The 22,113-nt window shown below is 46.0% G+C and overlaps 1 protein-coding gene across 5 annotated transcripts in view; it reads left to right on the top strand.

Annotated features, from left to right (window-relative positions):
* The window catches only part of PPP6R1 (protein phosphatase 6 regulatory subunit 1), a 1,952,116-nt gene that overhangs the window by 197,851 nt on the left and 1,732,152 nt on the right, over positions 1-22,113 (top strand). For all 5 annotated transcript variants that reach the window (XM_069638194.1, XM_069638176.1, XM_069638186.1 and 2 more), the window contains 2 exons: positions 2,245-2,431; positions 2,631-2,768. In XM_069638194.1, the coding sequence (XP_069494295.1) occupies positions 2,245-2,431; positions 2,631-2,768 (325 nt within the window). The remainder of the gene's footprint in view (positions 1-2,244; positions 2,432-2,630; positions 2,769-22,113) is intronic.

The following is a 22,113-nucleotide window of genomic DNA, read 5'->3' as shown; positions in this document are numbered from 1 at the left end:
ATAGACCAGTGGGTGCTAAAAACCGTGGCCCAAGGGTACTATATAGAGTTCAACCGGTCCCCAACATTCAGACCTCCACGAGCAAGACGACTGACACCAGACCATCTTTGCATTCTTCTGCAGGAAGTAGAAGCACTACAGGTGAAAGGAGCCATAGAAACCGTACCTCTGGCACAGGTAAAAGAAGGCATTTATTCAGTGTACTTCCTTGTACCCAAAAAGGATCTAACCATGCACCCTGTTCTAGATCTGCGCCCAGCGAACAAGTTTGTAAAGCCTCATAAATTCTGCATGGTCACACTGCAGGAAATAATCCCACTGCTAACACAGGGCGATTACATGGCAACACTGGACATGAAAGATGCATTCATATTTCAATGTTACCAGCGCACAGAAAATACCTCAGGTTTATGATACAGGACAAGCATTATCAGTTCAAAGTACTACCCTTCGGCATAGCATCTGCACCAAGGGTATTTACAAAAGTACTAACGGTGGTAGCAGTACATCTGCGCAGGCAATCCATCCCGGTCTATCCTTACCTCGACGACTGGCTCATAACAGGGGACTCTTACGAAACATGTCTGTCAAATACCCAAAAGACGCTAGATCTTTTATTCAGTCTGTGATTCTCTATCAACGAGAAGAAATCCAGCCTAGACCCCAGTCAGGTCAAACAGTTCCTAGGGGCTCTAATTCGAACAAAGGACGTCCTCGTCTTCCCCTCCGAGAGGGTCCAAAACATGTTTTTTCAGAACCCTCAGTATGTAGCCAGTCGAGGGGTGACTGTAAGCAAGGCTGTGCGACTACTAGGAATGATGGCGTCATGTATCTACTTGGTTCCTCACGTGCACCTGCGCCCAATGCAAGAGTGGCTCAACAGCCAGTGGTGTCAGACCAGCGGACAATGGGGCGATCTAGTGGTCGTCTCGCCGGCCCTCGAGGAAGAACCTCTTGAAAGGGAAATCCTTTACCACCCCCGCAGTGGAAGCCACTTTAACCACAGATGCATCTCTTATAACCTGGGGAGCTCACCTGCTTCAACAGACAGCGCACAGAGTTTGTGTTACACTTCAGGCTTCCCCACGGGCCTCCTTGCAGAATACAACTTCTTTACAAGCTCCTTTATGGACCAGATGCAGGCTGCCATGGCGCCTGTACAAACTACGACGGACTCCGGGTCAGCTGACACGTCTTGTACCTGGAAGACGTACGGCACGACACGCCCCCTTACGACTATAAAACCACCGTCTTCCAAGGGGCTCGTTGCTGCTAATTAGCATTACAAGCTACACGCGGTTACGTCCGTTACTACTTTGTGTTTTCCCACACAATTCCTCATCTGAACTCCTAGTTTTGACCCTTGCCTGACTATTGGATTGTCTCCTCCTTTATTCCTGTCGTGCTCAACTGGTTTTCTGACTCGGAACGTTACTGGATCCGGCTCCCTTCTGTCTCCTGTCTTCATTCCAGTTTGCCGCCTCTGCATACGGAACCAAAGCAGAGAACTTGCTGTCAACTATCCGGAACTTTTCTACACCTACTCTGGATACATGTGTGCTCAGGTACATACTTAATCGGCAAATCCCATCTCTGCTACTAATTCTCTCCACAACTTGTTTGGATATTTTGTCTCCTGTTGGATTCTGAGGCATTGAGTGACTATCTTGTGAACTTCCGGGGCTACTTCCCTATACTAACATTCCTGTTTGTTATTTTCTCCTTTTGTTGTCTTCTGTTTCCTGGATTCCTTTCCTCAAAATATCCTTATTCACGCGTGAGGGATTTTGGGTACACTAAACGTCACGTGGGGATAGTGTTACAGGCACGCCATGTCGACGTCCCCTTTAGATTCTCGAAAGACAAGATGCAATACTCTGCGGTTACCACTGGATTTCGGATCATATGCACAGCATGTGAATCTAAGCAGATACAACCATCAGAAATACTTTTACGGTAAGTAATGCATGTCATATCCGGCGTATAAAATAACTTTCCATCAACCACCCTACCATGAAAGCAAATTCGATCATCTTTTGTAGTAAGTGGTGAGTATGCACCTGACTGGATAATGCATGTGTGATGACTGTGCACAGCATTTACAACTTTAAAAAGCAATTTACACTTACTCTATTAATGAACGAGAGACTACATGTTCATATTATGAATAGAAGATTGACCAGACACAACTAACAGTCCACCAAAAGGTAATATTATGATTTTTGTTTGTTTACCAAACAATAGATACCCAAGTGTTTCCTGCGAGATTCTCACTGCAGATGTGTCCCAGATCAATGATGCCCTGGGAGATGACGAGTCCCTCCTAATGCGACTATACAGCTTCTTGCAAAGTAATGAATGTCTGAACCCATTACTCGCCAGCTTTTTCAGCAAGGTGATGGGTATTCTCATAAATCGGAAAACAGAGCAGGTAAGTGCCCTGAGTAAAGTGGCAGGTTTGACACTACCCCGTGCAAGAAAGATGAATTTGGGAATGTGTTTTTAACCTTTCAATCAGTTTGGAAGAGAGGGAAGGTTTGGAGTTTTGTAGAAATTTGATTCTTGTTGGGTAGCTTCGGATGTAATAACATTATCTAATCTGGGCATACACTTGGTTGTTTTCTTTTCAGATTGTGGGCTTTCTTCGCAAAAAGGATGACTTTGTGAGCTTGCTACTTCAGCATATAGGAACATCTGCAATCATGGACCTGCTCCTGAGGCTGCTGACCTGCGTGGAACACGCTCAGCTTAGACAAGATGTCTTTAACGTAAGTCTCAACTGAGGGTTTCTTATTTAAAGCACTTGGATAATATGGATACTAAATAGTGTGCTGTAAAAATATGCATTGTGAAATCAATCTTGCTTCCAGTGCAAGTAACTTAAGAGCCTTGCTCATAAAAAACAAGTCCCCCTAGCCTGCAGCTTCTGTGGTGCCATGGGTGATTTATTTCACTCTGCCATTCATGTGATGCCAGTTGGGACTACTTTTAGTTTGAACATCAATGTAGCAAATATGTTTTGTGTATCACCTTTGATTTGAGAGGGAAAAATTGCAACATTTGTCTTGGTGCTTGAAATTGCTGAGTTGAAGTTGTATGTGTAAATCTTGTTAAGTGTTTGAATAGTGTGTATTTATTTAAAACTGTTTCTATAGCACCAACCAGCCAACTGCTGCAACGGAGTGCTTCACAAAGTCACAAATATCATCAACAAATAAGTTGCAAAACAATAGAGCCAATGCACTACAAAAAAGCCTCACTGTAAAATAACCTTCTGTGGGTCAGAATGGACAAAAACCCTTTAAAGACAGATTGCCACAGCCAGGATTTCAGAGTTTTTCTAAATCGGTGATCATTCGGCAGAGCATTCCACTTGAAAACCACAGCCCCTGAAACAAATATTTTCTTGGTGGAAGCCAATTTAAGATTGAACACGTCCAGACTCAGAGGCTCGACTTCCAATGTTGACTAATGAAGATTGCCCATGCTTATAGCGCAGGATGGTCTTGATTCTATCAAAGATATGGAGGCGATCATTATGCTTTACTTTCTTTAATTCTGTCACTCACAGCTTTTGAAAATTCTGAACATTTTAAATGTTCTGTTTACTCAGAGGTCCATCATGAGAAAGGGGAAATCCAAAAGTTTAAAGCATTCAAAACGAAATTCCAACAGTTCTAGCAAGGGCACTACAAGCCCCATGAACCTCTAGCTTCTGGTAGTCGTGGTCTCCCTTCCTCCACCTATCAGGAGCCCGCCCTTAGTATTAGAGCTCCCTGCACAAGGTCCATTCCTCTTTCTTTTGGCAGAAAACGGTGCCCGATTCCAACCATAGAAACATTTCCTTGTGAACTTCTCTGTGATCTGGACTTCCAACTGTCTTGTCAACTGCACGGCTGTTCAGGTCCAACGGGATACCATGTTTACTCTGCCACATTCCTCACGATTCCGTCACTTTTTCGGTTGCTTTCTGATTATCTCCTAAGGGAAAAGGAGAGCGTATTATGAGTGTGGGAAATGATCTAAAGCTTTTCCACAATATGCATACACCTGATGATTTCAAGTCTTTCATTTCAGGGTGGGATATAATGCTCGCCTCAGTGTCTTTAATAGGATCAGGACTACCTTGCGCTATAAGCATGGGCATTCTTTATTCTATGGCAAGACAGGAGGCAAGCATTATGCTTGTTCAAAGCTTGCCACCACTCTCCTAGTAATCTCCGACACAGGCTTAAAATAAGACTTAAAATGTTGCTTCAGAAGACCAATTGGCTGATTACATAATGTCCTGCAAGGACACCCCTGCCGAGAATGCTCTAGACGCCATAGCTCCCCTGACGGAATGTGCACCAAATGAGGACCGGTCTATGCCCGCCCAGTGCAGCACTTCTCTAACCCATCTAGCCATTGTCTCTGTGGCTACTGCATGGTATGGCTTCCTCTGTGCAGTTAGGCGCTGCATCACTCCCGCTAGTCTAACATGCGCTGTCGATGCTTCATAATCGTTAATGCACTGTGCTAAGCATATCTTTACATTTTCTGGAAAGTAGGGACGGGAAATGATACTCCAATCACTCTTCGTCCATGTGGCAATATTAAATGCTAACCCCTCCGGATAAGATATTTTCCTGTCTATCTCTAGTGTCTTGACATCTGACACTCTGCTACATGCCACCAGACAAAGAATTATTGCTAGCTTCCCTGACAATTGCGAACAAGTTGTTATACTCCGGGCAGCTGAGAAAGAGGCTAAATATGTCTGACGTTCCATAGTACTGCATACTTAGGCTCCGGCGGCTTTCTCATCTTCATTCCCTTGAGCAGTCGGATGACTGCGGTCTGTACACCTGCTGGTTTCCTTTCTACCTTATCGTATCGTGCTGACACTGCTGATCTATACACTCCTATTGTTCTGTAGGCGCAGCCTTCGTGCAACTTGTGGGCCAGGATGTGAACTATAGGAGACGAAACAGGATGAATACTGCGCTTTGAGCACCACTGGGACCACTTGTTTGAAGCAGCGCCATAGCTCTGATTGGTGGAATGCGCCCACGAATCTCGGGATATAGTCAGCAGCATGTTGCGAAATGCCTGGTAACTCCCATCTTTTCCTGAAACCCTGCAGGCTATTGGGTGCAGAGTGTCTGCTTCTACGAGGGGGTGTGGCTGAACCGAAGGTCCTGCCGATGAGGAACTATCCTTGGGAAATCCGAAGAAAGTTCCATCGCTACTGGAAACCATGCCTGGGACTTCTTGAATGGTATTATCATCACAAGCTCTGCCTCCTCCCTGCAAGCTTTTGCTAGAACTCTTGTCAGCATTGTGAATGGCAGAAGGGGATAATGCACTGCTCCGCTCCACAGGTGCAAGAATGCATCCGTCCCTATTGCCCCCGGGTTTATCTTCCAACTGAAGAAGTATTTGGTTCTCTGTTGTTCAATCTGGACGCAAGCAGATCAGTGTCTAGGAGACCCCAAATCGCCTGTACTCGATTGAACACTTGGGGATGAAGTCTCCAGTTGCTGGAGTCTGTCAGATACTGAGAGTTCCAATCTGCTACACTGTTATTTACTCCTGGTAAATATTCGGCTGATACCACAAAGTGATTTTGCAGGCAGTGATGCCAGACGTCTTTCGCTAGCTCTGCCAACATTCTGGATTTTGTGTATCCTAGCTCGTTTATGTAGCGCACTGCTGAAATGTCCGCCTTTAGTAGGACACAACATCTGGCTTTGTCCACCTTTAGTAGGACACAACATCTGGCTTTGTCTTTGGTAAATGCTTGCACTGCGAAGGAGCCTGCTAGCAGCTCGAGGCAATTTATGTGGAGTTTCAACTCTTCTGAAGACCATTTCCCCCCTGTCTCTGCCTGATCGCATCTGCTCCCCAGCCCTCTCTGCTCGCATCTGATTCTATAACTAAGTCTGGCATGTTGCCAGAAATTGCTTGAACGTTCCAGGCCTCCATATTTTGTAGCCACCAGTGGAGCTCCGTAAGAGCTTCCTGGTCCAGGATCACTATCTAGTGATATCCTAGTCCCCCTTGCAAGGGCCTGATCTTGAGTTTCTGTAAGGCCCTGTAAATATTGCTTAAATCGAGGAAGCTAGCAGGCCTACTACCCTGGCTAGACTGCGAAATAACTTTCTTTGCTATAACTGCTCTAAGCTCTTTCTTGAACACTCTGACCTTGTGGGTAAGCAATTCTACTACCGACTGTCTTGCATCTATCATGAACCCTAATCCTCTGCACTGGTTGGAGCTGAGATTTGTCTGTGCTCAGGATACATCCTAGTGAGGACAGGAGTGCGCAAATCCAGTAAACGTTCTCCTGAAGAGCTCTTATTCTGGGCTAAGATCAGGATATTGTCTAGATAAATGATGATCTGTAATTCATTCATTCATTCTCTCATTATCTCTCTCTCTCTTTCTTTCTCTTTCTCTTTCTTTCTCTTTCCTCTTTTCTTTCTTTCCCTTCTTTTCTCTTTCCTCTTTTCTTTCTTTCCTCTTTCCTCTTCTCTCTTTCCTCTTTTCTCTTTTCTTTCTTCTTTTCTTTCTTTCCTTTTTTCTTTCTTTCCTCCTTTCTTTCTTTCCTCTTTTCTCTTCCTCTTTTCTCTTCTCTTCTCTTCTCTTCTCTTTCTCTTCTCATCTTGGTGAAAGCCCAAGGAGCAGATACCAGACCGAAAGGAAGACCTGTGAAGCACCGATGAGCTATCGCCATTGGGATAGTCTGGTACGCGTCCCTGAGATCTAACTGCGCAAGCCAATCTCCAGAGCATAGGAGATGGATTCCTTTCATCTTGAAGTGATTGTATGACAACCATTCGTTCAGGCCTTTTACATTGATTACTGCCCTTATCTTTTCTCCTCTGTGAACTAAGAACATGTTGCTGAGGAACCCTGGGCCTCCTTGGGAGTCACGCTTTTGTCTACTAGCTTGCACAGCTCTTTGTAGGAACTTTCGTTCTTCTCATGGCATGTGAATCGGCTGAGGTTCTACTCTCTGCACTGGCTCGCCTGTGAATTCTAGGGACAACCCTGCTACTGCCTGCAAGACCCACGCATCGCAGGAAAGTGCTTGCCATTTGCGCAAACGTAGAAGAGTTCTCCATCCCACTTAGTTTGGCTGGGGGTTCAAAGTACTTGCCACCTGATACGCTCGGCTGCCTGTGTGCACCTCTTCCTCTGCGCCCCGTTGGAAATCGTGCTCTAGCTGGGAAGAATGAGTCATGTTTCCCTTCCCAGTATTGGGCTCTATTACCTCCGCTGTAGATTGAAGCGACCGGTTGTCCGACCCCAGTGATGTCTGGCAAAAACCTGCACCGGAAATATTTTTCTGTTGGAGCTCTGGCCCTTCTCTAAGGCGGAGTAGGTCCCAACAAACTGCGCCATCTCATTGGCGAAGGCCTCTCCAAATAGTAATCCTTTTGCTCCCTCACCTGCCTCATACAAGGCTAAGTCGCTGAGCTTACTATCAATGTTTAGCAGGATACCTCTCCTCCTCTCTGAGGAAAGTTCACAGTTTGCATTGCCTAGAAGGCATACTGCGCGTTGGGCCCAGTTTGCCAATGCTTGGACGTCTACTGGTTTAGCAGGGTCCTTTGCTTTCTCTGGCAAGTGCATTATTTTGGCCAACGGCCTGGCCAGGTCTAGTAGTTTAGCCTGCCACACTCTCCAGGCACGGTCGATGGCTTTTCTAATGTCTGGCCGCTTTGGTCACAAATGGGACCATCTTCGGGTCCAGGTCAGGTGTCTCTGCTAATTTGTTCGGCAACTCTGGCCGTGGGCATTCAGATCTCAATCGTGCTCGCACTTCTCTATCAAGGGGCTTCCTAATATGCTATGAGATATATAGGGCCACCCTTGGTGAGGGCACCCATTCTGGGTCGAACATATCACCTGTCCTGTCTTTTTCTGGGACTGGTTGTTCTTTGAGGGGCTTCTCGAGGCTAACGTCCCCCTCCTCTCCCTTTTCGTCTGGTGAATAGCCATCTTCTTCCCTTATTTATTCACCCCTGGGGCGGGGGGGGTCAGTTGAAGATAGCAGACTTCTATAAAAAGGCTGTCTTCAGCCGGGTGACTGGTCGGTCACCTCATGGGGAACAAGGTTTACCCTTTCAGTTTGGCTCAGGGAGAGGGGGGTCAAAGTGCTCAGCCTCTTCCAAGCGTTCTTACACCCCTTCTCTTCAACCCCTGTGTGGGGGTGTTCTGCTGACGTCCCTTCACCAGGGCTGCCTGCCCTTCTCTTTCTCGCAGCTAGCTGGTCCGCTTTCTGCTTGCAAATTAATGCTTCCAGCATATCTAATCAATGTGCTATAGGCTGCACCCCTTGGGAAACTGCCTGGGACAGAGAGTCGCCTAGAACCTTCTTGAAACTGCGCGAGAGCTCCGTCTCCTTCTCTGTGGGCTCTTCACCCACTGTTCCTCACTCCATTCAGGTGTGGTTGAATGAGACCTGTCTGAGTCTTCATAGTGAGCCATGGTGTATTAAGTACAGTATACAAAGATTAGGGTATAACCAAGGAGGGTGCGCTATGACCTGTCCTATTTCATGTGTTAACTGCAAAAAAAAAGGTAAAAATCGAAAAAAAAATTAAAAACGGTGGCTGGGGGGGAACCCCCCCCATTTCGAACAAAAAACAAACTAAAAGACAATTGACATTTTTTTTTCGACATTATTTTTTCAACATTTTGACTTTCGACCAAATGTTATTCGAAATAGTGACTATAAACCGTTTCGATCCCCTGGTCGTCCTCGTGGCTGTTATGTTGTTTAAACACATAATATAATTGCAAAATTACATTGATAGCGTAATATTAAACAGTGAGAGAATCACAAAAAGTATATATTTGAACAATATAAGAGACAATAAAAAGTGTCCATGTACATCCCCATAGTGCAATATGGTGTCGGGAGTATGGGCAAAGAGAAAATGAAAACAGAAATCATAAATTAGTGCACATGTTCTGTTCAAGTCGAATTATGTGCACCTACTGGTCCGAAGCCAGTTTCCTACAAGTCATACATGCATCAGTCTTCCATCATGTAATTAGAGAGAATAAACTATGCATCACCCAATGTGTACATTACCCAGCATAGTGCTGTTCCAATAGGTGATCTGCCAGTTCATATCTCTTGTATTGATATGTCTATCGATTAGATAGCCCGGCACCTGCGGCATGCCCCCATAAAAATTTTTTAGAGTTTGTTTCAATAATGTAAATGTTAACAAACTAGCTTTGTGTGTCAATGCTTGCATCGCCCTTCCGATTAAAGTAACTTTATCCTTGTATATAATGCATGCGCGTACATATAAGGGCAATATTTGTATACAGATAGTAAAACAAGTCTTGCGCTGCTATTATATAAATAAAGGTTCATCCGCAGCGCATTGTTGCCAATGTATACGAAATAAAGATACAATTTCACTCATCTGTGAGTCTGACAGCAAAAGAAAGAGGAATGGACCTTGCACAGAGCTCTTATACTGAGGGCAGGCTCCTGATAGGCGGAGGAAGGGAGCCCAGGACTACCAGAAGCTAGAGGTTCATGTGGCTTGTAGTGCCCTTGCTAGAACGGTTGAAATTTTGTCTTGAACGCTTTCAACCTTTGGATTTACCCCTTTCTGGACAGAACATTTCGCAGTTTAAATGTTCATAATTTTGAAAGGATGTGAGTAACAGAATTAAAGAAAGTAAAGCATAATGCTCGCCTCCTGCCTTGCCATAGAATCATTTCAAAACTGTTCACTAATGTAAACAGTGCTTTGTATTAGCAATCCATAAGAATATTCAGATACTGGATTCTGAAAATCTAAACTGTTAACACTGAAGATAAACCGGGCTGGTTGTGCATTGTGCAGTCTTTTTGCTAGTGTGTACGTTATTTAAGTTTTCTTCATTGCATAGGGCATATGGCATATTTATTCCTCGTGGCAACCCTTATAAGGAAGCTTTCTTATTTGGAAGTAAACCTGGCAATCCTAATTGCACTGGTCTGCAGGTCACCACAAGACAGTTCGGTGCCTCTCAGAGGTTCTAAAATAGGCCCATCTCACTTACAGATCTTTTATCTGTTCAGCATATATCAAATGCACAAGTGGGTTATACCCACAATTGTGAAATAACCATTGAAGAAATAGACTTTGGATTGTCTTTCAGACATTTTTTGAAAGGTTTGTGGTTTTACTTGTTTCCAGCCCTTTTATGCTTATCCCTTTCTTATGCTTCTTTTAGCCCTTAGTTTTCCTCTTAAGTCACTACATCCTTTACATTCTCCAGCATTGGATCTTTCATGGATTCACATGCTGTGGATATTTGCTGTCGTCAGGCTGGGAATCCTCAGTTACCTTTTTGATTCCTCTTGCCTTAGGCAAGAAGAATGTACATTTAGTAGCACAACACCCTTCTTATGCCCGTTTCTGGTCCCTACCAATGAGACCTCCAGTAGCTGTAGACTAGACCCTGCTCTTCATCTTCCCCTTAGATTCTAACCACATGTTCAGCTGAGGGAGTCCTCTGGTTTTTCCACAGTTAGAATTCTAGGTTAAAACTCTTCAAATACAAAGAACATTTTCTCCACAATCAAGTACATTCTGCAAGGTGAGGATTCTTCTGGGGAGGGAGGGCAAAAGGAAAGCCCTGTGCCACTTAGGGCCTCAAAAATGTGTATGATGGAGATGTGCACTCTGACTGCATATACTGCCTCTACCCTCACCACTCAGTTGAGAGCTGCACTATCTGTCGAGGTCTTAGCTCCAAAACTCTCAAAGATGGAAACAGAAGGCTTGTCTGCTTGCTGAATGAGGGGAAACTATCCTGAATATCCCTCTGACGTTGAGTGGACCAAGAGCATGGCCGCTCCCACAGAGAAACAACCATTGTCGAGGGAAAGGGCCAGGTCTGAAGAACGGCCGGTGAAAAAGGTAAAACACAGGATCGTCCACGCCTATGAGCTGTTGTCAGCGTCCAGAAGTTTGGAGGGGCTAGGCGGGCTATTGTTGCCCGTAGAAGGCCAGTCATCACCAGGGAGGAAGTCAACAGCAGAAGCTGGCAAAACAGCGGAAGGACGAAAGCATAAATCTAGGGAGAGAGGGCGAGGGCCTGTCCACGGAGGAGGGGCGCAAACATCTCCTAGGACATGGGGCCAAAGGCACAAACACCCTGTTGTCGGCCACTCCGAAACTGCATAAGCACGGCTCAATGAATGTCGTCGAGGCACGGAAAGCGCACAAGCAACCCCGATCACAGCCCCAGAAAAGGAGCAGCAAAAGTCGCGTAAATCCAATCTGTGGACGTCCAAGGCGACGAAGCACTGAGATCCTGACCCTTCCACAACGCTACATAAAACAGTCTTGTCAACGCCACATAAAATGGCCTTGTCAAGGGCATATCTCAAATCCAGCCCATCCACGACTACATCTCACGCCCAGACCGCACAAAATGAGCTTGTCTGTGAAAACACATAAATCGGTTTCTAGGCTAGGGACAAGGACTGCACAAATACGGTCCCGTCACCCCGGCCTACAAACTCAACAGCTGGGAAAGGCACATCCCCGGACTCCAAATAACCACAGAAGGAGGTCCCGTGAACGATAACATCGTCAACGGCAGTACAAGAACACCCTGGGGGCTCGAAACCTACTCAATTGGAGGAAACCTCCAAACCACACGTCAACCAGGTTTCTCATATCAGTACTCCGATATAATTCCAGAGGATATACTGCAACATGAGCTAGATACCGACTTTGAAACACAGCATCAGCAGTCAAACTCTAAGCTTTAATGAGACCAGGAGCGTCGGCCCTACCACCTCCTCACGCAGCAGTCCCACAGGTACCACAGCACTCCCCAATCGAGCCACGGTCTGCGTTGCGGGAGAGGTCTACATGTCCTCCCCTTCCTGGCCCAGGTCCACATTGCGGGCGAGGTTAGTAAGATCATGCAGAGGATGCTTGCAACCCAGGTTAAGTTCTCCTTACCCACCAACATCTCCTGCTCTGCGACCAATACATAGGGACAGGAGGGGTTCTCCGTCACTACCCTCTCAGTCACGCAAAAGGGGCCGTACACTGACTCAATCAGTACTGGGAGAAATGTCTCTAACAGATATGGAACCAGACCAGCCCTACGACACCACGTCCTCGTCAACCACTTTTAGACGGAACAACGATTGGGACTCTGAGTCCACCCAGGAATTTCACCAGGATGAGGAATCGGCAAAGCCATCTGCCTCTGACAACCTCATGGGGTTCCATTCTACAGTTATGAAAGCATGCAAGGAGTTTGGGCTCCTCTTCGGAGGACGACAAGGAATGCTTTTTATTTGACTGTATGGGTAAGCGGAGGAAGACCGTGATCTCAATTCCCATTCTCAACCATGCCTGGCAAGAGGGGTTAAAAACAATGAAACGACCATTCACAATGCCAGCAGTGAAGGGCGGCCTAGCTTAAGAAATACAACCCACCGGAAAATGCTCCAATATGCCTTGCTTCCCAACCATCTCCTGAGTCAGTTGTCTCTGCTGGCCGGAAAGCTAAGTCTGAAAAAAAAAAATGTGCTGTACCACTGGATAATGAAGCATGAAAACGGACGCTTTGGTGAAAAAGTCTTAGCAATTGGAGCCACAACAGTCAAAGCAGCTAATTCCCTAGCCATCATAGCTTGGCATGATAGAGACATGTGGCATAAGCTTGCACCAATCCTTAAACATCTCTCGGAGGAGAAGCGTAAGGAGGCGAAAGGCAATCCTAAAGGAAGAAGAGTCCTCCAACCTAGGTATCAACATGGCAGCAGACCTGGCAGGGACAGGTTTTAAGCAAGTGGCCAACTGAGTAATCCTAAGAAGGCAGGCCTGGCTCCAATGTACAGACTTCCGACTGGATGGCCACCATAAGGTGGTAGGTATGCTCTTCGAGGGTGATGAGCTCTTTGGCCCCAAGATCGACGAACTGCTTAAAACAATTAAAATGGTCACAGACACAATCGAGTCGCTAACATCCCTAGAAAACCATCAAACTTTGTCAGTTCAGGGAAGCAAGCGTTAGAGCATCCACATCCTACAAAGGAATCGGTACTCAAAAGGCTCAACATACTACTCCCAGGGGTACAAGAGGGCTTACCAGCGGTACCACATCTCAAAGGATTTTCGTCAAAATCAGCACTGCAAGCAGCCCTCCAGATCCCAAAAGGGGCAACGGGGTAAGACCCAACAATGACAACCCAGCCCATGGCGCCTTGGGAGGGAAGATCTTCAGGTTTGCCTGGGGCTAGATAAAGATAACAAAAGACAAATGGGTGCTGGATGTATTCCTTTATAGGCATCTGCTAGATTTCAAGCAAATGCCCGATCCCATACCTCCAAACCACCAACCGAAGCGCACAAGACAGTGCTCTTTCAAGAAGTGCAGCTCATGCTACAAAAAAGGGCCATAGAGAAAGTCCCCAAAAATGGGAAAGGGAGTTTGTTGTCAGCAAACCGGACGGAAGGTGGAGGCCCTTTCTAGACCTCAGAAGGTTAAACCCATTTAGAAAGCGTCAGAAATTGACTAGGATCACTTTACAACAGGCAATAGAGGCAATGCAGCACCACGACTACCTCACGCCCCTGGATCACCAGGACGTGTATTTTTCACGTAACCATCCATCCAGCGCACTGGAAATACCTTTGGTTTGTGGTTGGAAAATCACACTACCAATTCAGGGTCCTACGATTCGGCCTGAAATCGGCTCCACGCACCTTCACAAAATGCATCATGCCAGTGGCGGCCAGCCTGTGCACAAACGGGGACACTACATCTACCCTTATTAAGACAAGCTGGTGCGATCCCCATCCAGGCAGGGAGCGCTTGCGTCGATAGCAGCAACAGTGGACCTATTGCAAACATTGGGCTTTGCCATCAACTACAGGAAATCCTTCTTGCGTCGTCCAGGAGACTCCTATTCCTGGGAGTGGAATTCTCCACCCAAGAGACAAGGGTGCATCCCTCCAATGACAGAGTAAACACCCTTACAGCCCTACTAAAAACATTCACGTCGAGCAAGGTAAGAACGGTGCAGCAGTGCCTGCAAGTTCTCGGGACAATGACATCATGCTTACCACTGGTCCCTTACTGCAGGCTTCGTAGGAGTAAACTGGTCACAAACCGGGTCATGGTTGGGGGGGGGGGGAACGACAAGGTTCGAGTCACACTCAAACTACACTTGCCGCTTCAATGGTGGGCAGCCAAAGCCAATGTCTCCAGGGGGAAAGCGTTTCAGGACCCAACATTCAACAAACCGCTAGACACCTGCCTCCATCCATGGGTGGGACGCTCACATGAACCAACTACACGCCAAAGGGCTATGGATGCGCCAGGAGGCATCCCTACATATAAACGTGCTCGAGCTCATATCGGTTTAGGAGGGCACTCAAGTCTTTTTTCCCAATATTACGAAACCAAACGGTCAAGGTCCTCACAGGCAACACCACCACAGTGTATTAGCTGCGGACGCGGGAAGGGATAAGATCCAAAACATTGTCCAGGGAAGCTCAACTAACATGGCACTAGGCCATAGCCCACAGAATCGGCATTTAAGTACAAGAGCTCCAGCGGCTTCAGCGGCATGGTGGTCAGGGATCCCAATCAGGCGTCTGCCAAGCGGCCACCTGGTCAGTGCTGCATACGTTCACAAGGCACTACTGCCCAGAGAAGCAGCATGGACTTGTACACAGAATTTGGCTTCCCACCCCCATTTTGATCGAAAGGGTTTCTCTGCCTCCATGTCTGAGGCATTCTGCATGGTCCTCCATTGTGAATGGAGCAAATCGTGCTTGCGTTACAGGATCTTGATTAGCCAAGGGGAGCTGGAGGACTTGCACGCCCCACCACAAATGTTTTTGGGCAAGGGGGAAAGAAGCTGTCCTAGGCAGTGACTGATTTCTGTGGGGTACGTGACCAATTCTTGAAGGAGCAGCTCTGCTGTGCAGGTGAGTCATAACATTTTAGAAAGTGATCGCTCTGCTGTGTGAGACTACATAACAAAGACATGTTGTCTAAAAGATTGTAAATCGTGCATTGACCATTCTCAAGATAGTAATGTTGCATAGGTGCTGTGATATATTCTGCTTTGATTTAACTCGATGTGAGGCAAAAATTGTCTTTTGCTGTGGTCGGTATAATAGCCCCAGCACCACTAAAAACTTTCAGATTGTACGTTAGGAGTGGGTAGCTTTGAGGTTAGATAGCCACTCTGGCAATTGCTGCTGGCCACGTGCATTCACTCCCCCGACTCCCGTTACGGTGCCCAAGTAGAGCGGGGGACATCCCCGCAACCCCCGCTCTGCTTGGGCACACTAATTGTCGCCCTCATTTTGTGCGCACCCAAAGTCGCAGTGACTGCGGGGGGCACACAAATGAGGGCGACATTTTGTTACGATTTCAACCAGTGTACTGTAGATTGTCATTTCTAACCACTGTCGAGCAAATAAGAGTGTACTATGTGTTGCAGTACAAACACACAATGTTGCAAGCACATTAAGTAGTATGACTCGCATGCACACCTGTAACGGGTGAAACAGCAGTGTTTACTGAGAATACTATATCGAATGTCAGGCTATTTATAGTCCTTCATGCTGTATTCCTTGCTTTCTGAGCGCTGCAATAGGTGTCGTTAGTTAATTTAATGATACTCCGTTTATGGACTACTGTATGAATGAAGTGCTGCATCAGCCCTCAGGATTTAACCCTCTGTCTGCTGCTTTCATACAAATGTCTGAAGCAAACACACTGAGGTTATCTTACTGGCAGATAGTAGCAGATGACTATTGTTAGTGGCAGTGGTGTTGTGTGCAATTTGGAGGGTGTTGCATGTCTTTTTGCCTCTGTGCTTAATGCAGTTTTTCTTGCAGGCGCCACAAGTGTTGCCAACTTGATGGTAATGAAGTGGACATTTCTTACCCTGAAACTGTAAACCTTTTTTAACTTTTTGAAATCCTGAAGCAAACCGTTAATCGTTTTGAATAATCTATTTCTTGCTCTGTTCGAGCCTATTATTTCATAGATACTTAATCTTGTAATGTGGGCGGTGACGATAGGAATTTATCATGGATGCAATTGAATGCAGATATTTTGCAACTGTTATGAAAATTCATGGCACTAGTTCAGCTAATGGGTGATAATGTCTTTTAGCTACTCAAAATTGGAATGCATACCTGCATCCTCAGGTCGCAGTATTTGCCCTCTCCACACGTGTAAGAAATGGTGTGCTGTGTGCTGTGTGTGTGTGTATAACATTGAGATGTCAAGGAACTTTTTATGTCTGACTGGTAACTTGCAACTAATTTTTTACCCCTGTACATGATCATGGTCAGACATTTATGATGGAAATGCCATCTTGTCGGGAGCCACCAAATGTTCATTACTGTTCCCTCAAGTGTCTCAAGAGTTGGATTGAGAAAGTTTGATCACCAATCCTATTTGGAGGTACTTTCTTTGATGGTATGCACTATGAATTGGGCTCTACTGGATATAAGGCAATTACTCTGCAGCATCATCCCTAAAATGCCTCAAAGGTGCTTGCAGGTATCCAGGAAACAACGTAAATCCCTTTTTTCGGCTGCCCATTCCAAGAACTAAAAATATTGTTCTCTCAAACAAACGGTTTCTGGGACTATGTTAACATAGTCGGATTTACAATGCACACCGCTGCAATTTGCATAGTCTCCAGGCACTCTGGTGGACCCGAAAGAGAGTCTGGTGCTTTTGGTTACTGAGGGGAGAGGGATAATTAAAGATGGCTATGCTGTTGTGTTGATGCAGGCATTGTTTGTTGAGAGCAGAGTCATATGTGCTTGCAGGGCACAAAATGTGCACTCTTCACTAGCCATTGGCTAATAATTGACTGTTGGCGAGTAAGAGATGGTGTGCCGTCTATGTATCGAATTGAGGTAGCAAGTGACTTTATGGTTGACAGGTAGCTTGCAACTTTAAATCTTTGTTCCTGCTGTAAGCAGAGGGACGTCTTGCATGCCTGTGGTGCTAGGATACATTGGTTGGCGCTGCAAATGTAAGTTGATTGTAGAGGTATTGCGTTCTCTTCTTCATTTGCCGTATGGAAGTGGCTTCATCTAGTTATCAAACGTTATGAAAATCTACAAAGCCCAAGCAACCCTAGCTGTTATGTTTGGGGAGGAATTATGAGGCCATGTAGTTTGCCCCAAAATACGGATTACAGAGAATACATTTCTCAAACTCCTAATGGGTCTATCATGCAACGTATCTTTTGCGCCTGTTGCACTAGAACTAGGCCTAACTGAGGTCAAATACGAAATTATGCTGAAACCTCTGTTTTTTTGGTTGGAAAGATGGACTACAGATGTCTTGCATTCCTTACAGAGAGGGCATCCATGACTGTCTAATGGAGGAAAGTCACTCCCATGGTTTAAATTTGTTAAACACTTGCTTTTGAGCTAGGTCTTCAAGTGCATTATCCAAAAATATCCTAAAGAATTCTTTTAAAGACTGGCCTTTAAAAGATAAACTAGACATATGCTTTTCTCGCCATCTGTCATCAAAATGCCAGTAAAAACGCTACCAGTTCGTGGAAACTTACCTTCATTTTCCGTGCCCCAAAAGTGCAAAATCCATATATATGAAATTTCGTCTCGGTATTTGGCCACTTGCAACGTTCACTGCCCATTGGGGCTTGGACACTAAATCAACATGCTGCCCCCCTTATGTAACACATGTGATGAAGATAAAATGCATTTTTTAATTTATATGCCCCTTATATGAAGGTGCTGGTTCAGGTGGCTTAATCCCATTCTTCATTCTTACTGTATTAGAACTAGAAGGGAAGCCCTCATATTTCTGAAATCCAACACCGAGCTGCCTGTGTTTTTTGCAGTATCAATATTTTTAACAAATGCCTTCCTTAGGAGGAAGACATTTGCGGTCAATTGACCGATTTGCTTTACTATGGTCATTTCATTCTTGAACGTGGAATTTTGATTATTAACTGTCTCATTTTTCATAACCTACCTTTTTTTTTTACACTTTTTCTGTGAAATGTAATTGCTTTAATGGTGGAAACTGAAATAAAGCTTGATATAAGTTACGTTGGTATGTGTGTACTGTTTGTTTATTGAATTTATATAGCTCTTTAAGCCAAAGCGATTTACAGTATAACAGGTACAAAAGTGAGAGAAGCATATTTACAGACATGAAACAAGTAATTAGAACAATATGTAGAACAATTTACTAGGAGGAGGGGGAAAGTAAGGGGCGAGTGGGTGGGTGATAGGGGCGGGGGGGTTACAATGCCTTTTCTGAGGTCAGGGGAGTGGGAGCAAGGAGGGGGGGGCAGGGAAGCGAAGGGGTGTGTGATCTGGTGTCCTCAATGCCCCTAAGTGGTTTCAGTGACCAATTTAAGGTAATTGGGGGAGGGAAGGGAAGGAGGGGGGCAAGGGTTAGAAGGTGAGCGGGGTAGGGAAGTGGAGTCTGGGGGTGGGGGGGAGTGAAGAAGGGCTTTCAGGGAGGAGCGGAAGGATGAGTAGGAAGGGATGGAGCGTATTGAGAGTGGTAGAGAGTTCCAGTGTAGGGGGGGCAAGAGTTGGAAGGAGCGGAAGCGTGAGGAGGCACATGGGGCTGGGGGTACAGTGAGGAGGTAGAGGTCTACTGAGCGGAGAGAGCGGGAGGGGGAGTAAAATGAGGAGGGAAGAAAGGTAGGGGGGCAGGTCATGGAGAGATTTGCAGACAAGACAGAGGAATTGGAATTTTAGTTGCGAGAGGAAGGGAAGCCAGTCAAGTTGAGAGAGAGAGGAAGAGATAGTGTTGAGGGCCGAGGAGACATAGAGTATGAATAGAGGAGTGGTAGATGGATTTTAGGGGAGTTAGGTGAGAGATAGGGAGTCCAGAGAGGAGCAGTAGAAGAGGTGGGAGAAAATAAGGGAGGAGCATGGAATATGAGAGAGGAGCAGATCTTGCGGATGTTGAAGTGGTAGTGCCGACAGGCTCGAGAGGTTGGAGAGATGTGGTTGGAGAAGGAGAGAGAGGAGTCGAGATGGAGGCCAAGATTGCGGGCATGGGTAGATATGGGAAGGTTGGAAAGTGGATGAAGGGAGGGGGGGAAGGGGAGAGAGTGTTAGGAGGGAACAAAAGCACCTCAGTGTTGGCAGTATTGAGGGAAAGAAAGCAGGATGACATGCAGTTTTTTTATGGCCGTGAGGCAGGAAGAAAGAGTGTGGTGGAGGTCAGGTGTGAAGGAAGAGAAGGAAAGAAAAAAAAGGAGAGAAAAAAATGTATGCAAAGAGTTTTAGAATGTTGACTCATGGAGTTTAGTAGAGTGCCCAGTGGGCAACTTGTAGATGTCGTCTTGTTAGAGTTGACCTTTGGACAAGTTGTTTGTGAGGCAATGTCCTGAGGATGTTATCTCCGACAGTTGACAGTGTGCAGCGATTGGACATGGATGCGAGCAGGGAATCACTGGGAGGAGTGGAAGACCTAGGATACATGCACCAGCATGGGATCCCAGATGATAGTGGCTGAGAGGAATGGCAGTCCTTAATGTTTAACTGGGCATGAGTGAATAAAATCATGATAGAGCATTCAATGTATTGGGGCGGGGTGGCATGGGGTTGTAGGGTGTGAAATTTGAGACGAAAGGGAACAGAAATTGAGCTGGGGCAAAAGTAGTCTCCCTCTTTGCCTCTCTCTCTTCCGGTTTGTCTCGGTCTCTGTCTCCCTCTCTTGTTTGGTCTCTGTCTCTCTCTCTTGCTTGGTCTCTGTCTATATCTCCCTCTCCTGCTTGGTCTCGGTCTCTATCTCCCTCTCTTGCTTGGTCTCAGTCTCTGTCTCCCTCTCTTGCTTGGTCTCGGTCTCTGTCTCCCTCTCTTGCTTGGTCTCGGTCTCTGTCTCCCTCTCTTGCTTGGTCTCGGTCTCTGTCTCCCTCTCTTGCTTGGTCTCGGTCTCTGTCTCCCTCTCTTGCTTGGTCTCGGTCTCTGTCTCCCTCTCTTGCTTGGTCTCGGTCTCTGTCTCCCTCTCTTGCTTGGTCTCGGTCTCTGTCTCCCTCTCTTGCTTGGTCTCGGTCTCTGTCTCCCTCTTTTGCTTGGTCTCGGTCTCTGTCTCCCTCTTTTGCTTGGTCTCGGTCTCTGTCTCCCTCTCTTGCTTGGTCTCGGTCTCTGTCTCCCTCTCTTGCTTGGTCTCGGTCTCCGTCTCTGTCTCGGTCTCTCGGTCTGTCTGTCTCTCGGTCTCTCTCTTTCGGTCTGTCTCTCTCTCCCTCTCTTTCGGTCTGTCTGTCTCTCTCTCTTTCGGTCTGTCTCTCTCTTTCGGTCTCTCTCTCTCTCTTTCGGTCTGTCTCTCTTTTGGTCTCTCTCTCTCTCTTTCGGTCTGTCTCTCTCTCTCTCTCTCTGTCTCGGTCTGTCTCTCTCTCTCTCGGTCTGTCTTGGTCTCTCTGTGTCTCTCTCAGCGAGTGGTGTGGATAGGATATCCATCTAATAATTCCAGTAGCGCCATCCCCTTACAGAGTACTAATAATTGCCAGATCTCATTGTGAAGTGATGTGCAATAGCTAAAGAATGAGCCAGGAGCAAAGGCACTTTGATGACTGTTATTTTGCTAACAAGAATGAGATTTGTTGCACCAGATGCAAAGAATGTAAAGGTTGTCCACATCTTGTGTCAGAGTATGTCTCAGGCTACAGCATTGCAGGAGGGTCTTCACTGTAGCTCACTGAACATGGTGCTTCATTCCATGGACTTTGGCTCCCAAAAGAATCCTCCATTCTTAATTAGTTATGTAGAACGTGTCTAGCTTTGGTGGGTGCGGGGGGGGGGGTGTGTGTGTGTGTGTTTGTGTGTGTTTGTGTCCTTCCAGAGATAGGGAGGGATTGTCGGGCTTCAACTTCTGCACAAGAAGTTAACTGTCTCGACAGGCGGTGTCTGGAGTCGGAAAGAAACCGCTTCACCCATCCACAACCATTTGCACTCGGTTTGTCTAGTGAAGTATCCTTTGTTTCACTTTCTTTACCAGCATTTATCTAGTTTTCTAGCAAACGAATCTTAATAAATCCCAACATAATGCGTTTTGTTTAAGTAGAAAAGCTGGAATATATTGATTTCACAAGTTCACACAATGTGGGCAAGTAACTGCTTACCAGCTAAGCCACATCTGGACATAAGGTGGGCAGTGAGCATGGTTTTCCTAAACCAAGGCAACTGTTCGGCGTCCTATTCATTTTTTGTAATGCCTACTGCCAGCAATGCAGCCTGTTCCTGAGGTCTGTTCCAATTTTTTGACATAAGGGAACCGCTGTATTTCGAGTGACTGACTTTGTGGTCTAGACCCATCTACATGGGAACACATCTGTAGCCTGGCAGTTGACAATGGGGTGTGTGAAGACTTCACTTCACAGGGCCCCATTGAGAAGCCCCTCTCAGCTGCTGAAGCTGCCACAGCACCCCATTACCTGTGTGCAGTCACGGCTGTGCTTCTGGGAACCATCCCACCCTAGTATACCTGGGAGGAGTAGAACAATGTCATTTAACTCCTGCTGTGAGCTTCACTCTCACTCACCATAACCACTATTTCCACCATAGGATGCACACTCCTTTCTCCAATCAGTTAACAAGATTGTAACAGACCAAGTCAAAGAAATTCATGATTCAAAAGTTTGCTGAATAACGAGAGTCCATGTTTGATTGGTTTACATTTGGTCTGTGAGAGAATTCTATAACCAGACCTTAAATGTGCTGTTTTGTTTATGAAATTACTGGTAATATATGGAACCGTATATTTTAGCAGCACTGAGTCCTCTTGAAAACTTGTTAGAATAAAATGTTATCCAAAAGGCTAATCGGTTCATTGTGGCACTCGGCAGCTTGTTTAGTCAGGAAGTTTGATTTGGTTAGTGGTTAAGCAGCTTTGCTTTGACAGTATTCTTGTCAAACCATGTATGATATGCAATAATATGACCACAATGACTAGCAACCTGGGCCGTAACGGCCTGGGGGCCTGAATAACAAGGGCCCTAGGACGTTACCATCCGATACGGCCTGGGTTCCTTGTCATTGTGGACATTAGCACCCGTGTAGGTCCCTACGCCGGTGCTAAAGTTTTTTCTTTTTGTTTCTTTTTTAA

The sequence above is a fragment of the Ambystoma mexicanum genome, chromosome 1q (assembly GCF_040938575.1).
Source record: "Ambystoma mexicanum isolate Mex_15411 chromosome 1q, UKY_AmexF1_1, whole genome shotgun sequence".
Lineage (NCBI taxonomy): Eukaryota > Metazoa > Chordata > Amphibia > Caudata > Ambystomatidae > Ambystoma > Ambystoma mexicanum.
The sequence above is the reverse complement of the archived record's forward strand: the minus strand, read 5'-3'. Positions and strand labels throughout refer to the sequence as shown.